The sequence below is a fragment of the Ruditapes philippinarum genome, unplaced genomic scaffold, assembly GCF_026571515.1.
Source record: "Ruditapes philippinarum isolate M1 unplaced genomic scaffold, ASM2657151v2 ctg3104_1_1_1_1, whole genome shotgun sequence".
NCBI lineage: Eukaryota > Metazoa > Mollusca > Bivalvia > Venerida > Veneridae > Ruditapes > Ruditapes philippinarum.
In genome coordinates this window covers 31,690-52,832 of record NW_026865562.1, presented here as the reverse complement: position 1 = coordinate 52,832, position 21,143 = coordinate 31,690, and the positions used below count along the sequence as shown (strand labels likewise).

At 33.5% G+C, this 21,143-nt stretch overlaps 1 protein-coding gene across 1 annotated transcript; it reads left to right on the top strand.

The window, feature by feature from the left end:
* The first annotated feature begins 5,213 nt into the window (after positions 1–5,213).
* Positions 5,214–12,918, top strand: LOC132729552 (uncharacterized). The gene is made up of 2 exons (XM_060715332.1): positions 5,214–6,230; positions 12,647–12,918. Exons 1-2 carry the CDS (start codon positions 5,360–5,362, stop codon positions 12,916–12,918), a joined length of 1,143 nt encoding a protein of 380 aa, XP_060571315.1. The 5' UTR covers positions 5,214–5,359.
* Positions 12,919–21,143: the final 8,225 nt, after the last annotated feature.

The window sequence follows — 21,143 nt, the reverse complement described above, 5'->3', positions numbered from 1 at the left end:
TATCTTACTTTTATTTCAGGGATAAAGATAATAAAATGTCAAAGGAACATTTTTCAACCTTCGGTCGTCTCGATCGTAAGTAAATAAAATGAACCAAATGCTAGTAAGTGTAACACTCCTATTAACACAAAAGAATTTTTCTCGGATCTCATAAGAATATGTACATTTCATGGAAATGCAGTTGAAATTCATTCCGTCCAAGATTTGATTGTGATTTGTAAACCGTTGTTTATGTTATATTGTAAATAATTCAACTTTAGTCGTCTAAAGTATTAAGTTTAATACATATAATCTTTTGAAACCGGAAATCGTTTCGAATCATAACCATTTTTCTAGACCAAATGATCCCTTTATTAATATATTCACCAACGTTTGACAAAGTTTAATAATTTCAAAAATTGTTGTTATTTTAAATATCTAAATATTTTAAGCATATGATCACTTTTTTTTTTTGATCGATCACTGCGTAAACAATCGCATCTTCTAGGATAAGTACCTCAAACACATTAGTATGAATGCAGAGAATTGATACACTAGTTCGGTTTAACCTACTCTTGTATCATAGTTTGGAGACCTTTCTGTTTAAAATGTGTCAGGGTTAAATCGTATACATATACATGCACAGTGCGTTAACTGGAGTGCGGGTATTAGTTACCCGCACTCTAGGGCATGCCCATTGATTGGCTCATTTTTGCTGGGGTTTACATATTGTGACGGCAGAGAAAGGGAAAGCGACAGAAATGTCATATCCAGATGTTCGTTCATTGGTTCATTTTTGCCGGGGTTTCATATTGTGATACAGGGAACGTGCTTTTATGTTTGACTATGATACAAAAGAGAAAGATCACCAAAACACTCGGCAATCTGATTTATACTCGGGGGCTACGCCCCCTCGTACAAATCAGAAAGCCTCGTGTTTCGGTGCTCTTTCTATTACTAAGAAACCAAACATGTAGACAATTATTAACGGAATATAAGAACTTGTAAAAATTAATTCCAATATAGTGAGCCTGGAATCGTTTCTATATTACACTGTATATATAAGTTAAACATATATAACCGCTTTTGTTTTAAATAGATGGATTTATGTCCTCTATTACATTTATTTGAAAAGCTGACCATTTCACTTATTTGAAAAGATGACCTTACTGAAACATTACGTACGAACAATGAAGCAAATCAAGTATGATTGTTGACTAAATGTATTTTTTTAAACGGACAATACACAACAAATTAAGCAAACTCATTAAAATCATTTCCTTACTGACGTTCCACAACCTTTCGCTAAAGTGAATTAGAAAACCAGTAGGCTTCAAGATAGAATCCGTAAAATGAGCAAACAAACCATCGACAGCTGACAATTATTGTTTATTTCGTGGAATTCTGTAAAATGCGCGATGGCCGAAGGAAAGGTGTAAACTTCTGATATAAGAAATTTCATTTTGATTAATCTTTTATTATATTTTATTAGATACTTTCCCCCAAAATTATGTAGTCATACAAGCTTCTTTCACTACACAACCCGTAGACTGATACTAATGTGTTACACAATTAATATTTGACTTACACATTAATATTGGACAATTACCTGTACTGTATTAAAATACAGTACGGTCAGAACAAAGAAATGACGTCATAGTAGTTTTTAAGAGGTAAAGATGGACAGTTCACGTCATACATGCTAATTATCTTAAAAGAATCAAATATTATTTTCTTAAACTTTGTTGTAATGAATAACCTATTGATAATAAAGATAAACTATCCCAATGTTTAACATAAGTTGACAGAAAACATTTCTTTTCGGTGTAGCTATATAAATTCGTTTTTACCCATATGCTTTACCAATAGAATTGTAGGTCACAACACCTTATGCTATTAAGTGAGTTCAAAAAACTGCAGTTATGAAATTTTACGATTTTTTACTTTTAGTTTAAACGTTCTTTTGTGGTAACGTTGTATTAAATATCTATACAACAATTAACTTAAATGTTAAAATGGGACACATACAATAAACGGCAGCGACTAAAACTTTTCAGACCTTTTCTTCATGCCTTTACTGATCCGTATAGAATAATTACAGGTAAATCAATATCAATGTGGGGAGTTCGTGGCCGAGTGGTTAGGGTGTTGACTTCAAAGCTGTCGAAATAGTGTACGGAACGTCAATGGTTCAGTTCATGTTCGTGCTTGAAATAATGCATGGAATCGGCACCTGAGGTATTCCTGAACCAGTTAAGCTGGAAAGACGCCATATGACCTATTTTATGTCGGTGCAATGTAAAACCCAGCAAAACAATAAAAAGAATATTGATGTGTTTCATCTTTAATTAACACAGAAGGCATGTTTCATTGAGGGTATTATATGGTCTCTAACTTGATTTATAAAAAAGTCTTGTTTTTCATATTTTGCAATCGACAAGGATTACCCCAGGTGCACGCTTTAAAGTTTCATAATGTAGCTACTTTAAAAAAGGATATACGTATTTACCATCATAATTTCTCCTAAATCAGCAAATTAAATGTAAATACTTCTATTTTTGTTTTCATGAACGCATGGAAATTTTCAAATTAGCGTATGTAAAACTTTTGACGATATTTGGAGACAATGCATGCTTTTTATACGGACAACCATAATGTACCTCGAATCTACTAAGGCAGATGGTCCAACTTATAAAGGTACGATACTTTTTTAAGCGTGGTGAAAAAGTACGATACGGAAAAAGGCACGATACGTGTCCGCGAAAAAATAATAAGACAAGAGCACACAGTGTGAATGTTAGTTGCTATTTTTACTTGCAACTTATAAAGAATATGATAAACAAGATCAACAAGGAACGGCGGCGTACAATGAACACAAACCCCATACAACAGCAACAAGAATCAGCGGCAAGGAGCCCAGGAGGACCCAAAACTAAAAAAAGACATGGCGCAAGGGTGAGCACGGAAAGGTTTATCACTAAAATGATACTCATTATTGAGTTGTATTGGATATAATTATTGACGTCTTGCTGGCAAAAATATTTATGAGTACGATGGGCTTTGGTACAAAAACTTACTTGTACGCTACAAAAGGTTCGAAAATTCTGACAATGCTAATAACTAATTAATACATTATACGATATACATATGTTTTATCTTCTTAAATTGACTAACGATTTTGCCTTAATGTTTTCGGTGTTGATACTGTTATTTATTGTGGCTGACCTAATTTTTTTTACATTATTTTGTCACCATTATTTCGAGAATTGAGTTCCTTCTTATTAACTAAAATAATGAAATATTTCAGAATCCATGAACTGGATGTTAGAGTACTAGAACAGGAATAAATAAGACAGGAGTTTCGAGGCAATTTGGAAAAAAAACGTCAATGAAAGTACAATGTGTTATCTTGAATGTGCTACTAGGTTGAAGAAACAACAGATATTGCCTTTAATAGTTACACCAATTAGACAGATTAAATGAAAAATGATACAATGTATTAATTTTCTATGAAAGATGCCCTTTTAGAAGAAAGATGATGTGTGTTAACGTTTACACACATTAAAATATAGCAATCTTTATTCATGTCTCCGAATATTTTTGGGAGATATATTGTTTTTGCCATCGCTGTCGATCTGTCCGTCCGTCTGGATGTCTGTCTGTCCGCATTAAGATTGTCCGGCCTTCACAGGTCAATCTACCAGTGGGATTTCAACCAAACATTACAAGAGTGCTCTGCAACATTCCTAGTTTTGCACATCATCAGCATGTTTTGCTTCGTTGCACAAAATGGCCGCCAGAGCTAAAAATAGAAAAGCTTGTCCGGCCTTCACATGTCAAACTACTGGTAGGATTTCAACCAAACAATCCGTAGTTGTGCATTCTGCTTTGCTGCACGAAATGGCTGCCAGAGCTAAAAATAGAAAATCAAGTCTGGCTTACAGATGTCAAACGGCCAGCGGGATTTCCACAAAATTCACAGGACTTCAATACTATCACTAGTTGTGCATATCACGGCATGTTCTGTTTTGCTGCAAAAAATGGCCGTCAGAGCTATAATAGAAAAATCAATCTTGTCCGGCTTTCACAGGTAAAGGTACCGGTGGGACATCAGATGAGTGATCATACATAGTGTTGGGTGACAAAAACCCTTCTAGTTTTAATTGTTTTTAACTTTGAATAAAGATAATTAATTATTTGTTACAAAACATACATGTTATTTGAAATAAAATAAGGAAAGAATTCATTTGCTTAGTTTTGGGTATCTTCTCCGGAAGAAACAGTCACTTTCAGGGAATAACAATTATTTCAAAAGTGGACGGTTATCAAAAAAAAAATCAACTGATTCAATCATGGCTCTCTTTAATCATGCAAAAAATATCTAACTGCTAGTTAAAGATCTAACTCTTTTATTTGTTTAAAAAATCTAATTTTGATTTAGACCTTCATATCAAAAATACAAATGTATACTTTTTTTACATAAACTGAATATTTCAGCGTCTATACTTTCTCAGCTTATGTTAATGACAGCCCCAAATTGCTTTGATAGTTTATGTAAATTTAAATCTTTGTCGAAAGATGGCAAAAGTTTCCCATTAGATTTGGTACAGGCTGTCCTAGCAATGAAAGTATTTAACCCAAGGATAAGCAAAGGATATCTTCACGTAAAAAAGAGACCTTGACAATATGTCAAGACATTTTATAAAATAGGAAAGAAAGAAAACAACAGAAAACTTAAGCTTAAGCTTTCGAAATATAATAAAAAAACATACATAAAAAGACTCCATTTTGTAACCATAAACGATGTATTTTCATACACTGAAATACAAAGTTTAACCTAATTAAAAGCCCACTTACCCAGATCGAAGTTGGGGGAAATTTCATAAGCGTTTGTTTTTTAGCGCTAAGTACAATCTTAATCGGTAACCCGCTTGTGCAAGAAACGAGTCTGCATAGTATTTAAAAGCAAATGCTGCGATTTTAAACATATTATCCCTTTTTGTTGCTTTTTCTTCTTTTTCAGTTTTAAGTACCTATTATCTTTTTGAAATCGTAGTGTTGTCTTGACATAAAATTTGAAGTTGAGTAAGCGGATTTAAAACAATTTGTTTTCTTAAAAATGTTTATATTAAAAATTACTCATTCAGCTGAAGCTTTTAAAACTTAAATTTCCACTGGTTACAAATTTTAAAATGTATTTTAGTATTTCTATACCAAAAAAAACATATACCTTTCAGACTGGGATAGATGTATTGAAAGAAAAAGTGAATCTGACGCAAACATATTGCTAGAAAGGGATATTTTACCATCTAAACGTGAACTGAACAGGGCGTGGCATGTATTTGGAAGAAATTCAAAAATAATTTCATACATTTGCACTATGATCTGCCAACGTGTAAGGAAGCTGAAAAATGTTGTCGACGTATTGCCGTCGTACAAAGAAGGCTATGAATCTATTATTTTTATTGTTACTCTAAAAAAGAATTCCACATTTTCCGGATTCGAAGATTATGAATATTGTAAAAGATTTGAAAACGAAGTCAGTACTGAGGAAGAACTTGTTGCTGAATACGAGACAAAAGATGAAATAATGAGTCAGCTCGATGATAAGACTTTTGAAAAGCTTAGAAAATGTATAAACGATAATGCTGACAACCTTCTCAAAAGACATAGTAATATTAATGTAATTTTGCCAAGCTTGGTTAAGTCCGTTGGATACGAGACAGGCACACTTGACATCAAACAAGTACCTTGTATAGCTATATATGTTGCAGTAAAAGGGTGTATACCTCTAAACGAGACACCTTTTCCAAAATATATTGAAGGTTTCCCAACAGATGTATTAGAGGGAGAATTCGAACCATTTGTGAAAGGACCAAACGAGTATCATAAACATCTTAAGAATGGTCTAGCAATACATGCTAAGGTTTTTAACGGAGAAGGTATTTTAGGCGGTACTCTTGGAGGATTTATTGACCACCCAATGCATGGATTATGCGGAATAACATGTGCACACATAATTTATAGTGCTGATGAGCTGATGGAAATTAAATTCAAAAAACAATATAATTTGAGAAAGACGGTGTATCAGCCTATTGGTAAACGTTCATCAAAGTTTGGTGAGGTTGTTCTAGCTGTTTATGATGAAGGAAGTCCTTCTACATCAGGAATGGAAGTTGCCCTCGTAAGCATACTAAAAAGACAGCCGAAGAATGGAAGCTTTCCAGACACCTTGAAGGATTATGAAGCAGGTAAGAATATTTTGAAAAATAGTCCTGGCATCGTATATGAAACATTCTGATTTTTCTTTTTTGAAAAGATATAAGCGTGTCTGGAACTGAATATAAATTTTTCATTAAAAGCGTAAAAACAATTTCCAGACCTTACGCAAAACAATGTCCTTTTACTTTATTTCTCTTTTTTCCACCTCAGTATCTGCGATATGGTGGCATTTATCGATTCATTTAAATATGTGCGTGCTCGTGCGTATGTGCTTGTGTGCGCGTTATAAAGAGTATAAGGTGAACTTAAAACATATTCTCGTTAGAATTCCTTTGTCCAATTTTTACCAAACTTGCCAGAATTGTTACTTGGGTGAAAGGCGTCAAAAGTTTTCGAGAATTTGATTCCATGCCGAAATCTGGTTTTCATGGCAATCAAAAGAAATTCTTTAAAAAAATCTTGCAAAAGACCCCGAAGGTCTAGGGCATAGTTTTGCATAAGGCATTGTCAGTTGGATCTATACCAAAATTGTTTCAATTATAGTCCTAGGGTCACAATGGCTCCACCCGGGGGTAATGTGTTTTCTTAAATGCATATAGAAACAAGAGCTGTCACCGAAAAAATGACTTATCCCCCCGAGTAGCAGTTTTGCCATAAATCCGCAATATAAAATACCGGTGATATACGCCCGACCGCCTTTGATTATTATCATTCCTAAAATGTCATTGAAATTCTATTAGGATTGTAGGAGGTAAAGTCTAAATAAATTTTACTAAAAAAAATATGTTTCATCATCAAGGGCCAGGAAAAGTGCGAAAACAATTCACACACAATATCTTGGCACATTCCAAAACTTAGCTTTGAAAATCCTGACGCCATGCAAACAATTTCATAAATATTCACTGAAATTGCCTTGGTGGTTTTTGGAGATAAAGGATAGACAAAGTGAATTAACTGAAAAAAAATGTTTCACTGAAATCCCCCAGCAGTTTTGGATATTTTGCTAAAAGTAGACCATTAAGGGGCCATAACTGTGCAAACAAGAGCTGTCACCCAGGTAACGAATGACCCCGAAAAAATTTCTTAAGCATGCAGATATTATGAAATGAAAAGTGAATGAAAGTAACTGATTGATCTATCTTTGTATTATTGTACCTGTAATCTCTAATTTGATAGCGTGAACCTTCAAAATATAGTGTGACCTGACCTGACGTGGTTCCTGGACGCGACAGAATGTTGTTATGAGATAGACATTTGTGACAAGTTATTTCAAAATCTCTCAATGCATGACAAAGTTACAGTCTGGACATGATTGTTATGTAAGTGGGGACACACGGACGGACAGACGGACATGAGCCTTAGCCGCAAAACATTGTCTTGATGTGGTAGGCATTTGTACCAAGTTATTTTAAAATCCTTTCATGCATGACAAAATTACAGTCCGGACATGAATTTTTATCTTCAAATAGATAAATACAGAATCCCTAAAGAAAGCCCAACACGGCAAAATTGAAAATGTTGCAGGCTCGGTTTGATTGAGCCTGTTCATGGACGGTACTGGAAAGTGCGAGTTACCGTCCACGCCCCCTAGCACCGGCTTAAGCAGAATTCAACATTTAAACATGAAATAGTAAAATTTTGAATTTAGAAACATCCGCAGATGTGTTCATACGGCGGTTATCGTGGAACCTTCAATGTGGCACTTCCGTGTCATTCCTAGTTTGACTTTGACCTTTAAGGTAGGGACGTGAGTCTAGACGCGACTGATTGTCTGGATGTTGGTAAACATTTATGCTACGCTATTCTAAAATCCTTCTATGCATGACAAAGTTATAGTCCGGACACAAATATGTGTACCTATTTACTCTTATTGTGATAAAGTGAAGCTTCAAAATGTTAGTGTGACCTTGACCTTTAAGGTAGGGACGTGATTTTTAGACGCGACACATCGTCTTGTAGTGGTGGACATTTGTACCAAGTTATTTCATAATCCCTCAATGTATGACAAAGTTACAGTCCGGACTCAGATTAAGTGGGGACGCACAGACGGACGTACAGTCGGACGGACAGACAGGCAGACGGTGCGATTTTGATATACCTCCCTTGGGGGCATAAAAACAAGCAAAATATCAAGAGCGAATGCACAACTAAGTAAGATGACAGACAATCCTGTTAGGTTTCACTAAAATCAGTTTTGGTGATGAAGCTCGGACAAGCTTATTTTACTAAAAAATACCATTGAGGGACCATAACTGGGTTATGTCAATAACAAATCAAGTTGAAAATCAAGACAATTTGCACAACTAAGCATGGTGACAAACAGTCCTGTGAAGTTTCATTGATATTCCCCAGCGGTTTTGGAGATGTAGCGAACGAACGGTGTGAATACTCTATGCCTCCCTCTGGGGGCATAAAAATGTTAAAAACAAAGCTAAAACCTTATTTAGCACAGAAAATTGTCTAGTGAACCTCTATTAAGATTATACAAATTTTAGCTTTTGGGCCAAATGGCCGCTGTCCCAGGAGGTAATGGCTTTTCTTAAAACATAGTTTAATGATGAAATTGAAGTAATTATATTGGAATGTCAACATTTGAACATGATATGAAATATGTCTAAAGAAATGATTTAATAGCTGGGAGGTCGTAAGATCTTGACCTCTAGCAAGATGAGATATTTACTTTCAGAATTTTTTTTAATTTCTTTTAAATGATTTGAGGTCATGACCTCTAGCAAAAGGAGATATTATTTACAAAAGAATTTTAGCACATAAAAAAAGGACATTATGAGTCATACCATGTATATAATAATGATTGTATCCATGTTTTTAGAAAAAGCTTAATTGAAAATATAAAATTGAAAAACAAGTACGTAAACTTTTCACATTTTAATACAGCTATGTAAAACAGCAAATACCAAATTCTTATTACATGTTTTAGGTAAGAATACTTTTATTTTCAATCAATTATTATATATTTGCCTTTGTATCTGAAAATTAGTCACAACTGCACATAGTCTTTTTGACATGCTGAAATATGCCCTTGACCCCGAATTCACAAGATACTACTGCTAAAATGGCAGAGTTTAATTGTATTGAAACCAGATAAAAAGCAACATCTGTTCCTACTATTTTACGTTTTATTAATGTCGTGGTTTAGCATATGTCTCAAATGCAAGCTTGTGTCATTCAAAGGCATATTTAGGACCTTTACTTATTTGAAAGAACAGACATGAAAAGGTAGCATGACTTCAGCAGAAAGTTTTTTCGTTTTCAGAATTTCTTGTCAGTTGTTTGGATAAAGTTGACAAAGCATATGAACTAATGATTGCCCCTTTATAATATCTTTCGGCTTTTTATACAAATCTAAATTTAAACGAATGTTTCTCCACCAATGAAGTGCCATTGTTCGAGTTTTGTTATTGATCAATTTTTGGTCTGTATAATAGTAATCCATAAAACTACGTGAGACCAAAATAATGAAAATGAAACGATAACTTCAATAGAAATGACCTTTGCTTTGATCTATTTTATAACCTTCCCAAAAAAATTAGTCATTTATTAATATCACACAATTTTACCAGAATTTTAATTGATAACAATATCAAATGAAAATAAATAAACAACATGAATTTAGTTTTTAAAAAAATAAAATTGAATAAATCTTTTAATATGCATTTTGGCTCGAACTGAAATTACTTTATGAAAAGTGCTGCATACTAACTGGCACGTCTCCCTGTTAATATATCAATGAATCTTAATTCGTACCGACGTTGCAATATCTGTTACAAAGTACAATAAAGAGTACAATATGAGCACATCTTACGCAGTAAAATACAGAAACCAAAGACTGTTCTAAACAAAACATTTGAGTGAGATCGACTTAATTTTTTTCCCATAATATTCATAAACGACCTTGCTGGTTTATGTTGTGTGATTGAAAAAATTCAAGGGCAGAAATGTGTACCCTTGATTGATTAGTTAAACTGACTCAATCGAAACTTCTGGTGGATTTATTCGTTTTTAACTGACTGATTTTAAAAACAAACTTTTAACAATATTTATTTCTTTATTGATGTCACAATGTCATTTGTCATTATATATATACTTTACCATTATTATATTCTATATGATATATAGTGCATTTCTTATAAATATATTCTTCCTTGTCCATCCACCCTTCATCTCATATTTACTCCAATAGCCTCATTATCATTTATCATATATCATACACTAACTATAGTAACTAAAGTATGGTGACGGGCCTCATTTTTTATGTTTGGGAGGCATCCAATGTTATCTATTGATGCTTTTCTGGGATTCAAACCTGACTCAACATCAGCCAAGAAAAGTCCTTCGGAGTACATTTCTTCTTTAAAGAAACGTCTCCATTTTGCATATAAGGTTGCCAATCGTGAGTCCAGACGTCAAAGTAAACGATATAAGCGCCAATATAAGTTTAAGGTTAGAGACGCTAAAGTCCTTCCTTGGGAAAGTGTTTTGATTCGAAATGTAGGCCTGAAAGGGAACAGCAAGTTGGCTGATAGGTGGGATAAGGAGGTTTATATTGTGACATCTCAACCTTATCCTTCTATACCTGTTTTCAGGTTAGAAGAGAACATGGTAGAAGTGGCATAAAAACCCTTCATAGAAATCTTTTGTTGCTTTTAATGAGTTTGCCTGTACGGAAAGCTCAGTTATACCCCTCCCATGAGAATGATGGCCCCAAGCATCTTGTACAGACCGAGCACATAAATGAATCTTCTTCTAACATGTCAGATAACACACCAGAAAGCCAAGATGTTCCCAAATATGTTATTCCTCAGAGAAGAACATCTACTCTCAATCCAAAAGCTGAAGAATTTGTACCTAAACGATCTTAAAAGATTTAACATGTTTTCGTTTCGTATAACTTTCATTTAAATGACTGCTGCTTTTACTAACATCTTCACGAATTCCAGTGTTTAATTTGCCAGTATATGTAGCATTAGTTTTTCATTATTATCTTGCATTTATTGTGATAATTGTTGCATTATGAATAAATAAAATTTGAACATGTCTGATTAGTTTAAACAAATGTCTGATACTACATAAGAAATATATAGTGATTATTGTAATTATTGTATTAAGATAAAACAACACTCTAATTCAAATATTTTGTAAAACATTCCTTAGGAATGTATGAAATAATCTTTATTATTTACGTTTCTTTTTGATTGAACGTTAATTTAAACTATATGTTAATGATAACCTAAACAACATAGCTGTTGGTGGAATATTTTGTGACTGCTATGTAAAAAGTCGTTGTATATAGACTTCTGACCCTAGGTATGTAGTTGTAATTAATTTAGATGACTGTAAGAATTAGAAATGTCAGGACATTTGAGTGAGCGGGGAAGAATACCACAGGGTCATTTGTCCTTATATATACTAGGACGAAAAAGAAATGTCGGGTAACCTAAAATGATTGTTTTAAGGGATAAATTGTATTATTGGATTATTATATTCATTTTTGTATGAAATGTCATCTGTATGGAACCAGCTGTTGAAGTTTCAATCGATTTCCGATGCTGATTATGTGAAAAATACCCCCTTTTAACGATGACCCTTCTTGTTTTGCGAAACACGGCCGGACATATCAGTATTTGTGTGTCCTCCATGCGCAGCCTGTGGCAGCCCTGATCCGTCTATGCATGGGGAATTCAACAGGGTGTAATCATGGCCATGGGACGTTATTCCATTCTTCATGCAAGGAGCTTATGTGTGAGCCGGACATGATTAGTGGGGGCATTTGGACGTCTCCTTACCCTCCTATCCAGTTCGTCCCAACAAATGTTCAATTGGGACAAATCTGGACTGAATGCTGGCCAATCGAGTGGGTGTATTTACTGTTGGCAAGAAATTTGCTGGCAAACGTCTGGCGACATGGGGCATTATATAAATCTGACCGATTTTCATTATTTTAGGCCAAGCAATAAAATATGTGTTGCATATTTATGTACCCGGCGTTTCTTTTTCGTCCTAGTATATATACCTTACCATTATCATATCCTATATGATATATAGCGCATTTCTTATAAATATATTCATCAACTCTTCATCTCATATTTACTCCAATAGCCTCATTATCATTCATCATATATCATACACTAACTTTAGTAACTAAACTATGGTGATGGGGCTCATTTTTCCCCTAATAAATTTACCGCCCTGAATTTTTTTTTACTTGTTTTTTTCTCCCTGAGAACTAACAGGGGCGAACTGTTCGCGGGAATAGCTCAGAAAAGATAAGCCGCGGAAAGATTTGAGGGTCCCGGGTTCGAGTCCCGGTCAGACTGCACATTTTCCACACCCTTTGATATCTGGCGCCCAACAGGGGACCGTGACTGCATATAGCTCAAAATTTAATTAACATTGCTCTGTAACTATTTTTATGTCTTATTTTCAGGGTTCGATGCAAGTAATCCATTATGTTTCAGTTCTGGTGAAGTTTGTGAAACAAATGAAATAAAGCGAAGGACTGAAGTGTACAAGTTTGGCATGAGTTCCGGGATTACAAGAGGAAGCTTTGCCCTACAAGGCGCGGTAGTGCGTAAAAGTCAAATGCAAGGACATTGCCATGGCTTTGGTTTTAGACTTATGAATCAAATTGAAGTTCTTAAAATAGGAGAGAACCCATTTGCAGAGCCTGGAGATTTCTGGCGCGTTAGTATTGATTGAAGGCAGAACAGGGATTCAATGCCATTGGTAATTGTTGAAGAGAGGAAATGAATGGTCGCGTGTTTGTCACGGGCCAATATGTGATATTTTAAGAGCCGGTTGGTTGTACGGAATTAAAAATGCACCGATTTACGCCGAAATATACGAGAACTTTATTTTACTCGCTCGGAAGTAGCATGGAAGTATGTTAAACCCTGATATTTCAGAATGTTATTATAAAACATTATCGGATATGAATGATCTGATATGAGCGCTGACATGACATTTCGAACATAGTGGTCAAATTTGGACATTTTCACTTTTTCAACGAGATTCTCAAGCGCAATCTTTTCTGAATCATTTGAAAACAATTTTTATTATTTTGGACGATGAAAACTTGTTTTTATAATACTTTTTTATTCACACGACACCTGTTGCTGGTGACGGCGTTTAAGTTGACGTTGGTAACGACGTCGTTTAAAAGTACGACGTTTCGTTAAAAAGTACGTCAGATTGACTAAACGGAAAATTATTTTGCTTAACATAATTATCCTGGAAAAATATTTTCAAATAAGACAATGCATGCAAAATTGATTATTCAAATAATAAACAACGTCGTTCACATATGTGTACACAGTCTTTTTTCCAGTATACTATACATGTATTATCAATTTTTAGATTTTCAGTACATAGATTTTGTTATTGTATTTCCAGCGGAAGAGTTACTCTTCTCTTGTAGGTAGCGGGGCACGTTTCATCTTGCGACATTTTGTCGCACGTATGGACGTACAGATCTGTATAAAGTACATCTGTCTTTCAATGAGAAGAGCCGCCTGACAGTAGTCACAGGTGGCATTTGTTCTGGCAGTGAACGTAGTGTCCGAAAATATCGTAAGAGTTTGAACGATCTTTCGTCCACCATCGGGAGTTTTCCTCACAGTTACCTCGCCAGGTCTATTGGTGCTCAATTCTGTGAAGCATGGATTGAAAAATATATATTGAAATACTAATTTTACTTTCACAAAACACTTATGGCATAAGAAAAGTGGCTAGCCGTACGGAGAAACTGCTAGCGAAAAGTTAAGCAGTCGCGCACGTCTAGCCTATACGCACTGAACTCGCGCTGTATCATGAACAGACATTTTATCTATGTCCGCTATTAAAAGTGATCAAGATAAAAATTCATTACAACTGTATTACGTCTATAGACATGAATTTAATAATGTTCAGTTTATTTTCTCCTGTACTTTCGCACGGACTTTATCAAAATCAACTTCCGATCATCAAACGCCAAAAATAATATATTTACGTAACGTTAATGTTAAAGTTTTCGTGATACTCAAGAAAGAAAGTTTTGCATTTTTTTAAATGTCGTTCGCACGTGACTAAGGTATGGCTTAGAACTTTGGCTAGCAATACGGGCCCGTACGGCTAGCCACTGCCATTTCATAATAATTTTAGAATGCAACGTAAATTTATTGGTAAAAGAATGATAAAATAAAATCTTTATAAAAAGTATATATTAAAAACAATTGACACCTGAAATGTTGATATGATGAAATTCCCGGTAGGGCTTTTGTAGTACTGATTAATATGTCTTCCAGTCAAACCATGTCCATTCTGGGTAGCTCAACTGATTCGTTTTTACGGTTGAAGACTTTGTTTACTTGATTTACAGATCAGCAAGGAATCTGCATCACATCGCCCTACAAGAGTAAACGTTCTCGAATTTAAAGCTAGTAAATGGATTAATACCGACGTAACTATACAAAGTGTCGCCCGAAATCATATGGACAGTGACTGTTTCCATAAACAGTAATGTAGCCATAGATATAGAAAACCGTATATATGATATATATAATAACCCTGAATGATAAAAAAAAATCCAGTATGAAAAAGATATGGATATTTTTAAACGGTATTTTACAACAATTATAGTCATGAAATTCTATTGACGCCTCTATATCAGCTATTAGAATTAGCAAACACACCTGTATAAATCTCCTTAAAATTTGCAAAAATCCAGTGTCTACAAGACATCTACTGTGACTCAGGAATCTGCATGTGTAGGTCAATACTTTTGTGCAGTCCTGTCATTAACACGGCCATGAAAGATAGGCTAACACATATCTGTTTTTGTTTTGTCCTATAAAAGGAATTGATTACGGACATAATGTGTAAATTTTGGCAATAATAATAATTAATTTATTCATTTATTTTATGAACTTTACTGGTTTCATTCATATATTCATTCATTCATTCATTCACATTTTATTTATACATTTACATAGGGACTCAGTACATATCTGCGTGATCGTAAACCAACAAATAAAAAAAGAATCAATCATAAATTGCAATTAAAACATATTTTCATTTATCAAGTAAGCTTATTTTAGTTTTTGTCTCGATTATTTATTTCAATACAGAGTTCCTACAAAAAGGTTGAAAAATATCAAATACCAGCGCAGTTTATCAGCATGTATATGAACAATTATCTTCCTGTTTAACCAACGCGTTGAAAGCATGGTGCATCTATACTAAGTAACAGCATTTGGACCGTGTGACAGCTTTCCGTCTACCCGCCGATGCACTGGCTCTCATCAAAACTAGGATCAGATTAATTGGATCTCCATCAGTGCGGAAGCCAAATACTTGTACCTTAACAATATTCATCTTATATTTTTAGTTTTTCTCTTACAATTTTTTCAAAATGAATTATGTATGTATAAAACAAGCATGTTAATTTCTTAAAACCATACCGGGGTATTTTTTCCCGGTCATTAAAAACCCATTATGCGTGTTTTACTTTTGATGAATAAATCTAAAATGCTGGCACAAAAATTGAAATAACTTCATTATGGTATAATTTGCACATGCGTGCATTTTTAGAATGTGTAGAACGTTTATCTAATAATGTCTTTGGACGAGAATCTACTTCCGTTACTTATTTTTATAAAGTGTTTTTTTTTTCAGTTGCAGTATGATAATGTAATTCAAATGTTTGGTACTTTATCACTGGCCAGCCTGTGTCCGTAGATTTATTCATGCGTGTTTGAAATTCAACCATAAATTACTGAAAAAGCGCGTTGAAAATTGGTAGATAATTGATAAGTTATAGTCTGCATTCTAAATAACGCATTGTAAATACAAATAAGATGAGAAACAAAGAAATGGTAGATAAATTGTAACCTTTTTCAGTGTCAAGAAGTATGATGCGGAAAGCGTGACGTTCTTGGCGAAATCAAATGTATAGTGCATTGTACTAGGTATATTGCCGAGCAACGCGGCTGTCTCTAAGGCTGTCTTACTTTGACGAATCAATGTCAGATAAAGATTTCTTTCTTCTTGTGCTAGCTGAATATGTGTTTGCATAGATGACGTCGCGGTCATCTTCTCAGATTCTGTTCGAGCATCGACATCTTCTTGCGATATTGTTCACGAATTTTGACAAACATCGGTGACGTGGGAAGCAATTACAATTTTACTGCGGTACACACTTTCCCATATCTGACAAAATGTTGCTCTTTTTAACACATTTTCCATTCTCAGATCGTACACTATCAACATAATATAGAATGAATGGCTTTCTTTTGTCAAGGATGAATGTAATAGATGGGTGGGAGATCACCACGTCCTCTCGGAGCAGCTGGCTGTGGTAAGCCATTCTCGTCAGCATACGACCGTAAAAATGTCACTATTTTTCATAACATCGTCAAAATGGAGAGCATGAATAGGCTTTCGTCCAGTATTGCCATGTTTACGTGGAGATACACCATGACCATGTACGTGTTCGCATAAAGCTCTCAGAGAAAGTCTGTAATGTCATATAATATCATGAAAAGCCTGACGGCATATTTTCTTTCCTTCAAAACAATACACAGTAAGTGGGTCGCGCTTTCTCGAGCCTCTCCTGGTGTCAGCGTCTGATATTTTTACTGTGTTTAACAATAGTCATAATTAATTGTTCTTTTTCTTCCTTTAACATATCTCTAATAGATAAGATATGATCATTTATATCTGAAGAACTTAATTTTTCTGTGCATTTATTTTCGCAGTTACAATGTTTAAAAAGAACACAACTATCCCACTCAATAAATGGATTTGAATACACTGAAATCAATTTATGATTTTAGATAGAATTGTTTTTAAACGAATTTGATTTCAGAATAATTGAATATTGTTTATTGTATGATTTGTTTGTTTCATATTTATTATTGTTAGTGTTGTTTTTCGACATAATACCTAGCTTTGTGTGTTGATATATGTCTGTATTTTATAACCTTTAATGTTTAACTTAAGTTATTACAGTTTAAGATATAAAGGAATTAATCTTCTTACCTTAACTGTTTGTTTCGTAGAAATCTTGATTATTTTTTTAAACTGAATTGTTATCTGATATTAATTCTAACAAGATGATTTTTTTACTCATGGCTTATGCTAATACCTTACATAAATAGTGTAGCTGCACTTCATCTACTCAACAATGAACCGAACGTGATAAGACTTTGCCCTCAGTGCCCGCGCAGTCTTACCAAGATCGGTACTGTTTATATATACACATGTATAACAGTTTCGAAAGGGTCAATTTGAATTTTCCGTGGGAGAAAGTCGGTTAAGATTGTGTCTGTTTTGAGTGGTACCTTTTAACCATATAGCATTGTGCATGTGTCTTTTGATAAGTATTTCACTGAACTGCTTTATGATTGAACTCTTTATCATTATGTAAGAATACATGTATGCATATTATACCTGTTTGCAAAAGAACTTTTAATATAATGTTGTTTTTTTCTGTAACATTATGTCTGGTAAATGTATATTTACAATGAGTATGTAAATAACACAGGTTTGAACGTAACAGTAACAATATAATCCCAAGAAAATACTGTAAAATCCGAGTATTTTTATGAGGGATGATATTTTTCCTGTTATTAACCTATGTGTGTTTCATTATTTTACCCCGAACAAATACCACACTGGGATACTTTTTCTATAGATCTTTATCTTTCGGATTTTTAATGTGAAAAAGCCATGTTGCCTTTGTAACAGTACACATTATAGTCACATGGTACACTTGATTTAACGGTAATAGGAAATTAACATTTAACAAAAATAGTGACGTTTCAGTGTTGTTATATTTTTCCGGTCCTTCGGGATCATTGATGCCAGCACTATTAAGTGTTGAACATTGACAATTGAGTACCGCTCAAACCGGTGTCATGTGGCGTGAGGGATATTGTACTCATTATTCCTCATATATAGACTCAATTAAACCGAGTATGCAATTTTCAAGAAATTTTATTGTGATTAATGCTTCTTCCGAGGGATCACTTTGTTTCCAGATAATATACGATGGTCATTGATTATGTTTATTATTATAACTAAGACATTTAACCTGGGCACCTGCGTTGTAAAGTTTTAATCTATGTTTATGTCTAATCTCGAATGTTAATAACTAGATGATGTTTATACCTTATATGCCATTAAAACATTTTTATAGAACGGTGATACGGAGGGGTCGGGTGTTTCAGGTAGCATAAAGTACAAATACAGTCAGACAGAATCCACTATTTTAAGTGTTTAGCGACAGAAATCATAACTATTTCGCAAATACGTTACAATGATTGATTGATTGATGAAACATTGTAAAATTTAACGAACTTTAAAACGTGTACTTTTATCCCTAGAATACTTAATGTATAATGCTCAAATATGACTATTACTTTTGCATTTGTAATGTTCGAAAAAGTAAAATAAAAACAAATCAGAAGTTACCTGTCTGTGTTACCTGAAATAACAACCGTGCCATTGATTTTGATTACTTTAAAAATGTTTGCATTCAGAGCAATTTTATTTCTTAAAAATAATAATTTGAAAGCAAACTTCATATAATCATTTTAGAAATTGAAAATTATATATGTTTGCATGTGATATATAAAACAGCATGATGATATTGGTATCTTTGATATATTTATTACAATACCTTGCCGTTTTTGAAACGCTTAAAAAACAATATTGCACGACTTTTCGTTAATATATTGATATAAAGTCGAAACCACATTATCTAATACATTCACCATTTCGACTTTTCAACATCGTTATTCTTTATATTCTTATATGTTTTCTTTATTTTGTGTTTGTCGGGATTGTCCTAACAGGATAACGTAGATGCAGATATATGTTAACTTCCTTGATTATTTTAAACCGATTTCTACACTGGGTTTTCATGAAGTATGGCACGCAAAGGGAATTTGTAATTCTGAAATGCTTTTTGTATATTTCTAAACAACGTATTAGTATTAACAACCTTCAGTTATAGGTCTAGAAAATTAAACTCGTGCAAGCTTTTTCGGAAAGATAATTGATTTGAACTTTCAATGTTTTCTTAAATGTGTAACATCATGAATTTAGAAAAAGCTCTATCTAGGTGAAATTGTGTTTCATTACACGGTGGCGTGTTGGTAGATGTTTGTCTACTTAGTATTTCTATAGCATGTTAGTTAATATTTAGACATAAAAAAATCGGCTGCATTAGGATATCTACATTTGTTTTATTTCAACACAAAAACAGTCGGTGGTGTTTTTTTTTTTTTTTTTTTTTTTTTGTTTTTTTGATATTGTTTATGTATGTTTATTTATGTTCACTTGGACCTTTGGCCTACTTAATTCCGAAAAAAAGTTTTTCTCTTGTATGAGCTGTTGTGTATATATTTTGTTCATGACCCATTTTTAGCATGTTTCTTCTTATTTTTATTCGTTCATGTTTGAAAATCGTCTGTGATATTTTTATGTGATACAAGTAATATGTTATATTTTCTTAAACTGTTGAATTTTTCCTCATGTGTTGATGAGGTACTAATTAAATTTTGCTTACAAATGCCTTTTGATAATTTCAGAAGACGATAGTTGAAAACACATCATGTAATCATTATACAGTTTTTAAAACCAAAATGTATGTTTTAACCGGAATAAAATTATCAAATTTAAACATGTGTTGTAATCATCTGTACCTGGCATTGAAGATAATAATTGAAAAAGCTTACATTAACCTTACGGAACAATCAGTTATATGTCTGACTTAAGGTATTAGCACCCTAATGCATTACCTCCGCTTTGAAGAGTATTCAAATAGGCTAGAACTACTGTTAACTACATTGAAAATGAGGGCCATGCGTTCAATCCCCAGAAGGGTCAACTTTTTTTTTCTTTCTTTTTTTCTTTTAACATTATTCATGTATCTCTCATGTCCCATTTGCAAAGAAAAAAGTGTTTAATTTTGATTTTTTAATTTATATAGGTATTTATTGGCTAAATTATGCTAAATCTAGTAATAAATATGGTACCTGATAATTTCAAAGTGTAATATAATCAAAACTAGATGGTAAAAGTATTTCATATTTTACAAGATCAACCAATATACTTTTTTAAAAATTTAGGGAAACTTTGAAAACAGGCACTCATTTGGGTAAATTTTAAGAATTTTTTAAATTAGGCTCCCTAAGTAGAAAAATGGTCAGACACGTGGTAAAAATGGGTGGGGTAGGGTAACATTTTTATACAGATTTCATAAATTTTAAGTAGAAAACATAATTTTTCTTATTTGGATTGTTAGCTGAATGGTACTTTTTGTTTCTTACCAAAAATTAATGGGAAAACAGTTTTCATTAGAATGTTATTGCAGATTATTTAAAGGTTTCTACTTTCTAAAAAAGGGCCCTCATAACATCCTAGCTTGAGTTCAGAAAAGTGGCCATAACTTGATTTCCGTACGGTAAACTTTGTTTAAATTTTGCATACAGGTGTACTTTAAGGTATACATCTGACTTATGATGTCAATTTTTTAGTTCCTGATAGTGCCCATTAGGGTCCTAATACCTTAAATAAGGATTGACTTAAATACGCACGGTTCTGCTGGTATCACACTTTTCTCCATGAAACATATTACACTGTGTAAAGTAAAACAGCTAACAATGTGACTCGTCATTTCTACTGTAAATAGAATCGGGAACATTGTCGAGAAGTTTTAGTTCTTGAACAGTGATCATAATAATTAAACTATTGAATATTGAAGGTTTAGGGTTCGTCTTTACAATCGAACTAAAAATATATTTAAGAAATAATATATTCCAAACGCTCAATAACATCACTGTTTGGAGTTCGGATATAATTTCTCGCATCCGAAAAATAGAGAAAAACAGAATCCCTAAAGAAAGCCCAACACGGCAAAATTGAAAATGTTGCAGGCTCGG

Coding starts and splice junctions, on each gene's coding strand:
- LOC132729552 (XM_060715332.1), top strand. CDS start 5,360: ATGATCTGCCAACGTGTAAGGAAGCTGAAAAATGTTGTCGACGTATTG. Junction 6,231..12,646: donor CTTGAAGGATTATGAAGCAG/GTAAGAATATTT, acceptor TCTTATTTTCAG/GGTTCGATGCAAGTAATCCA.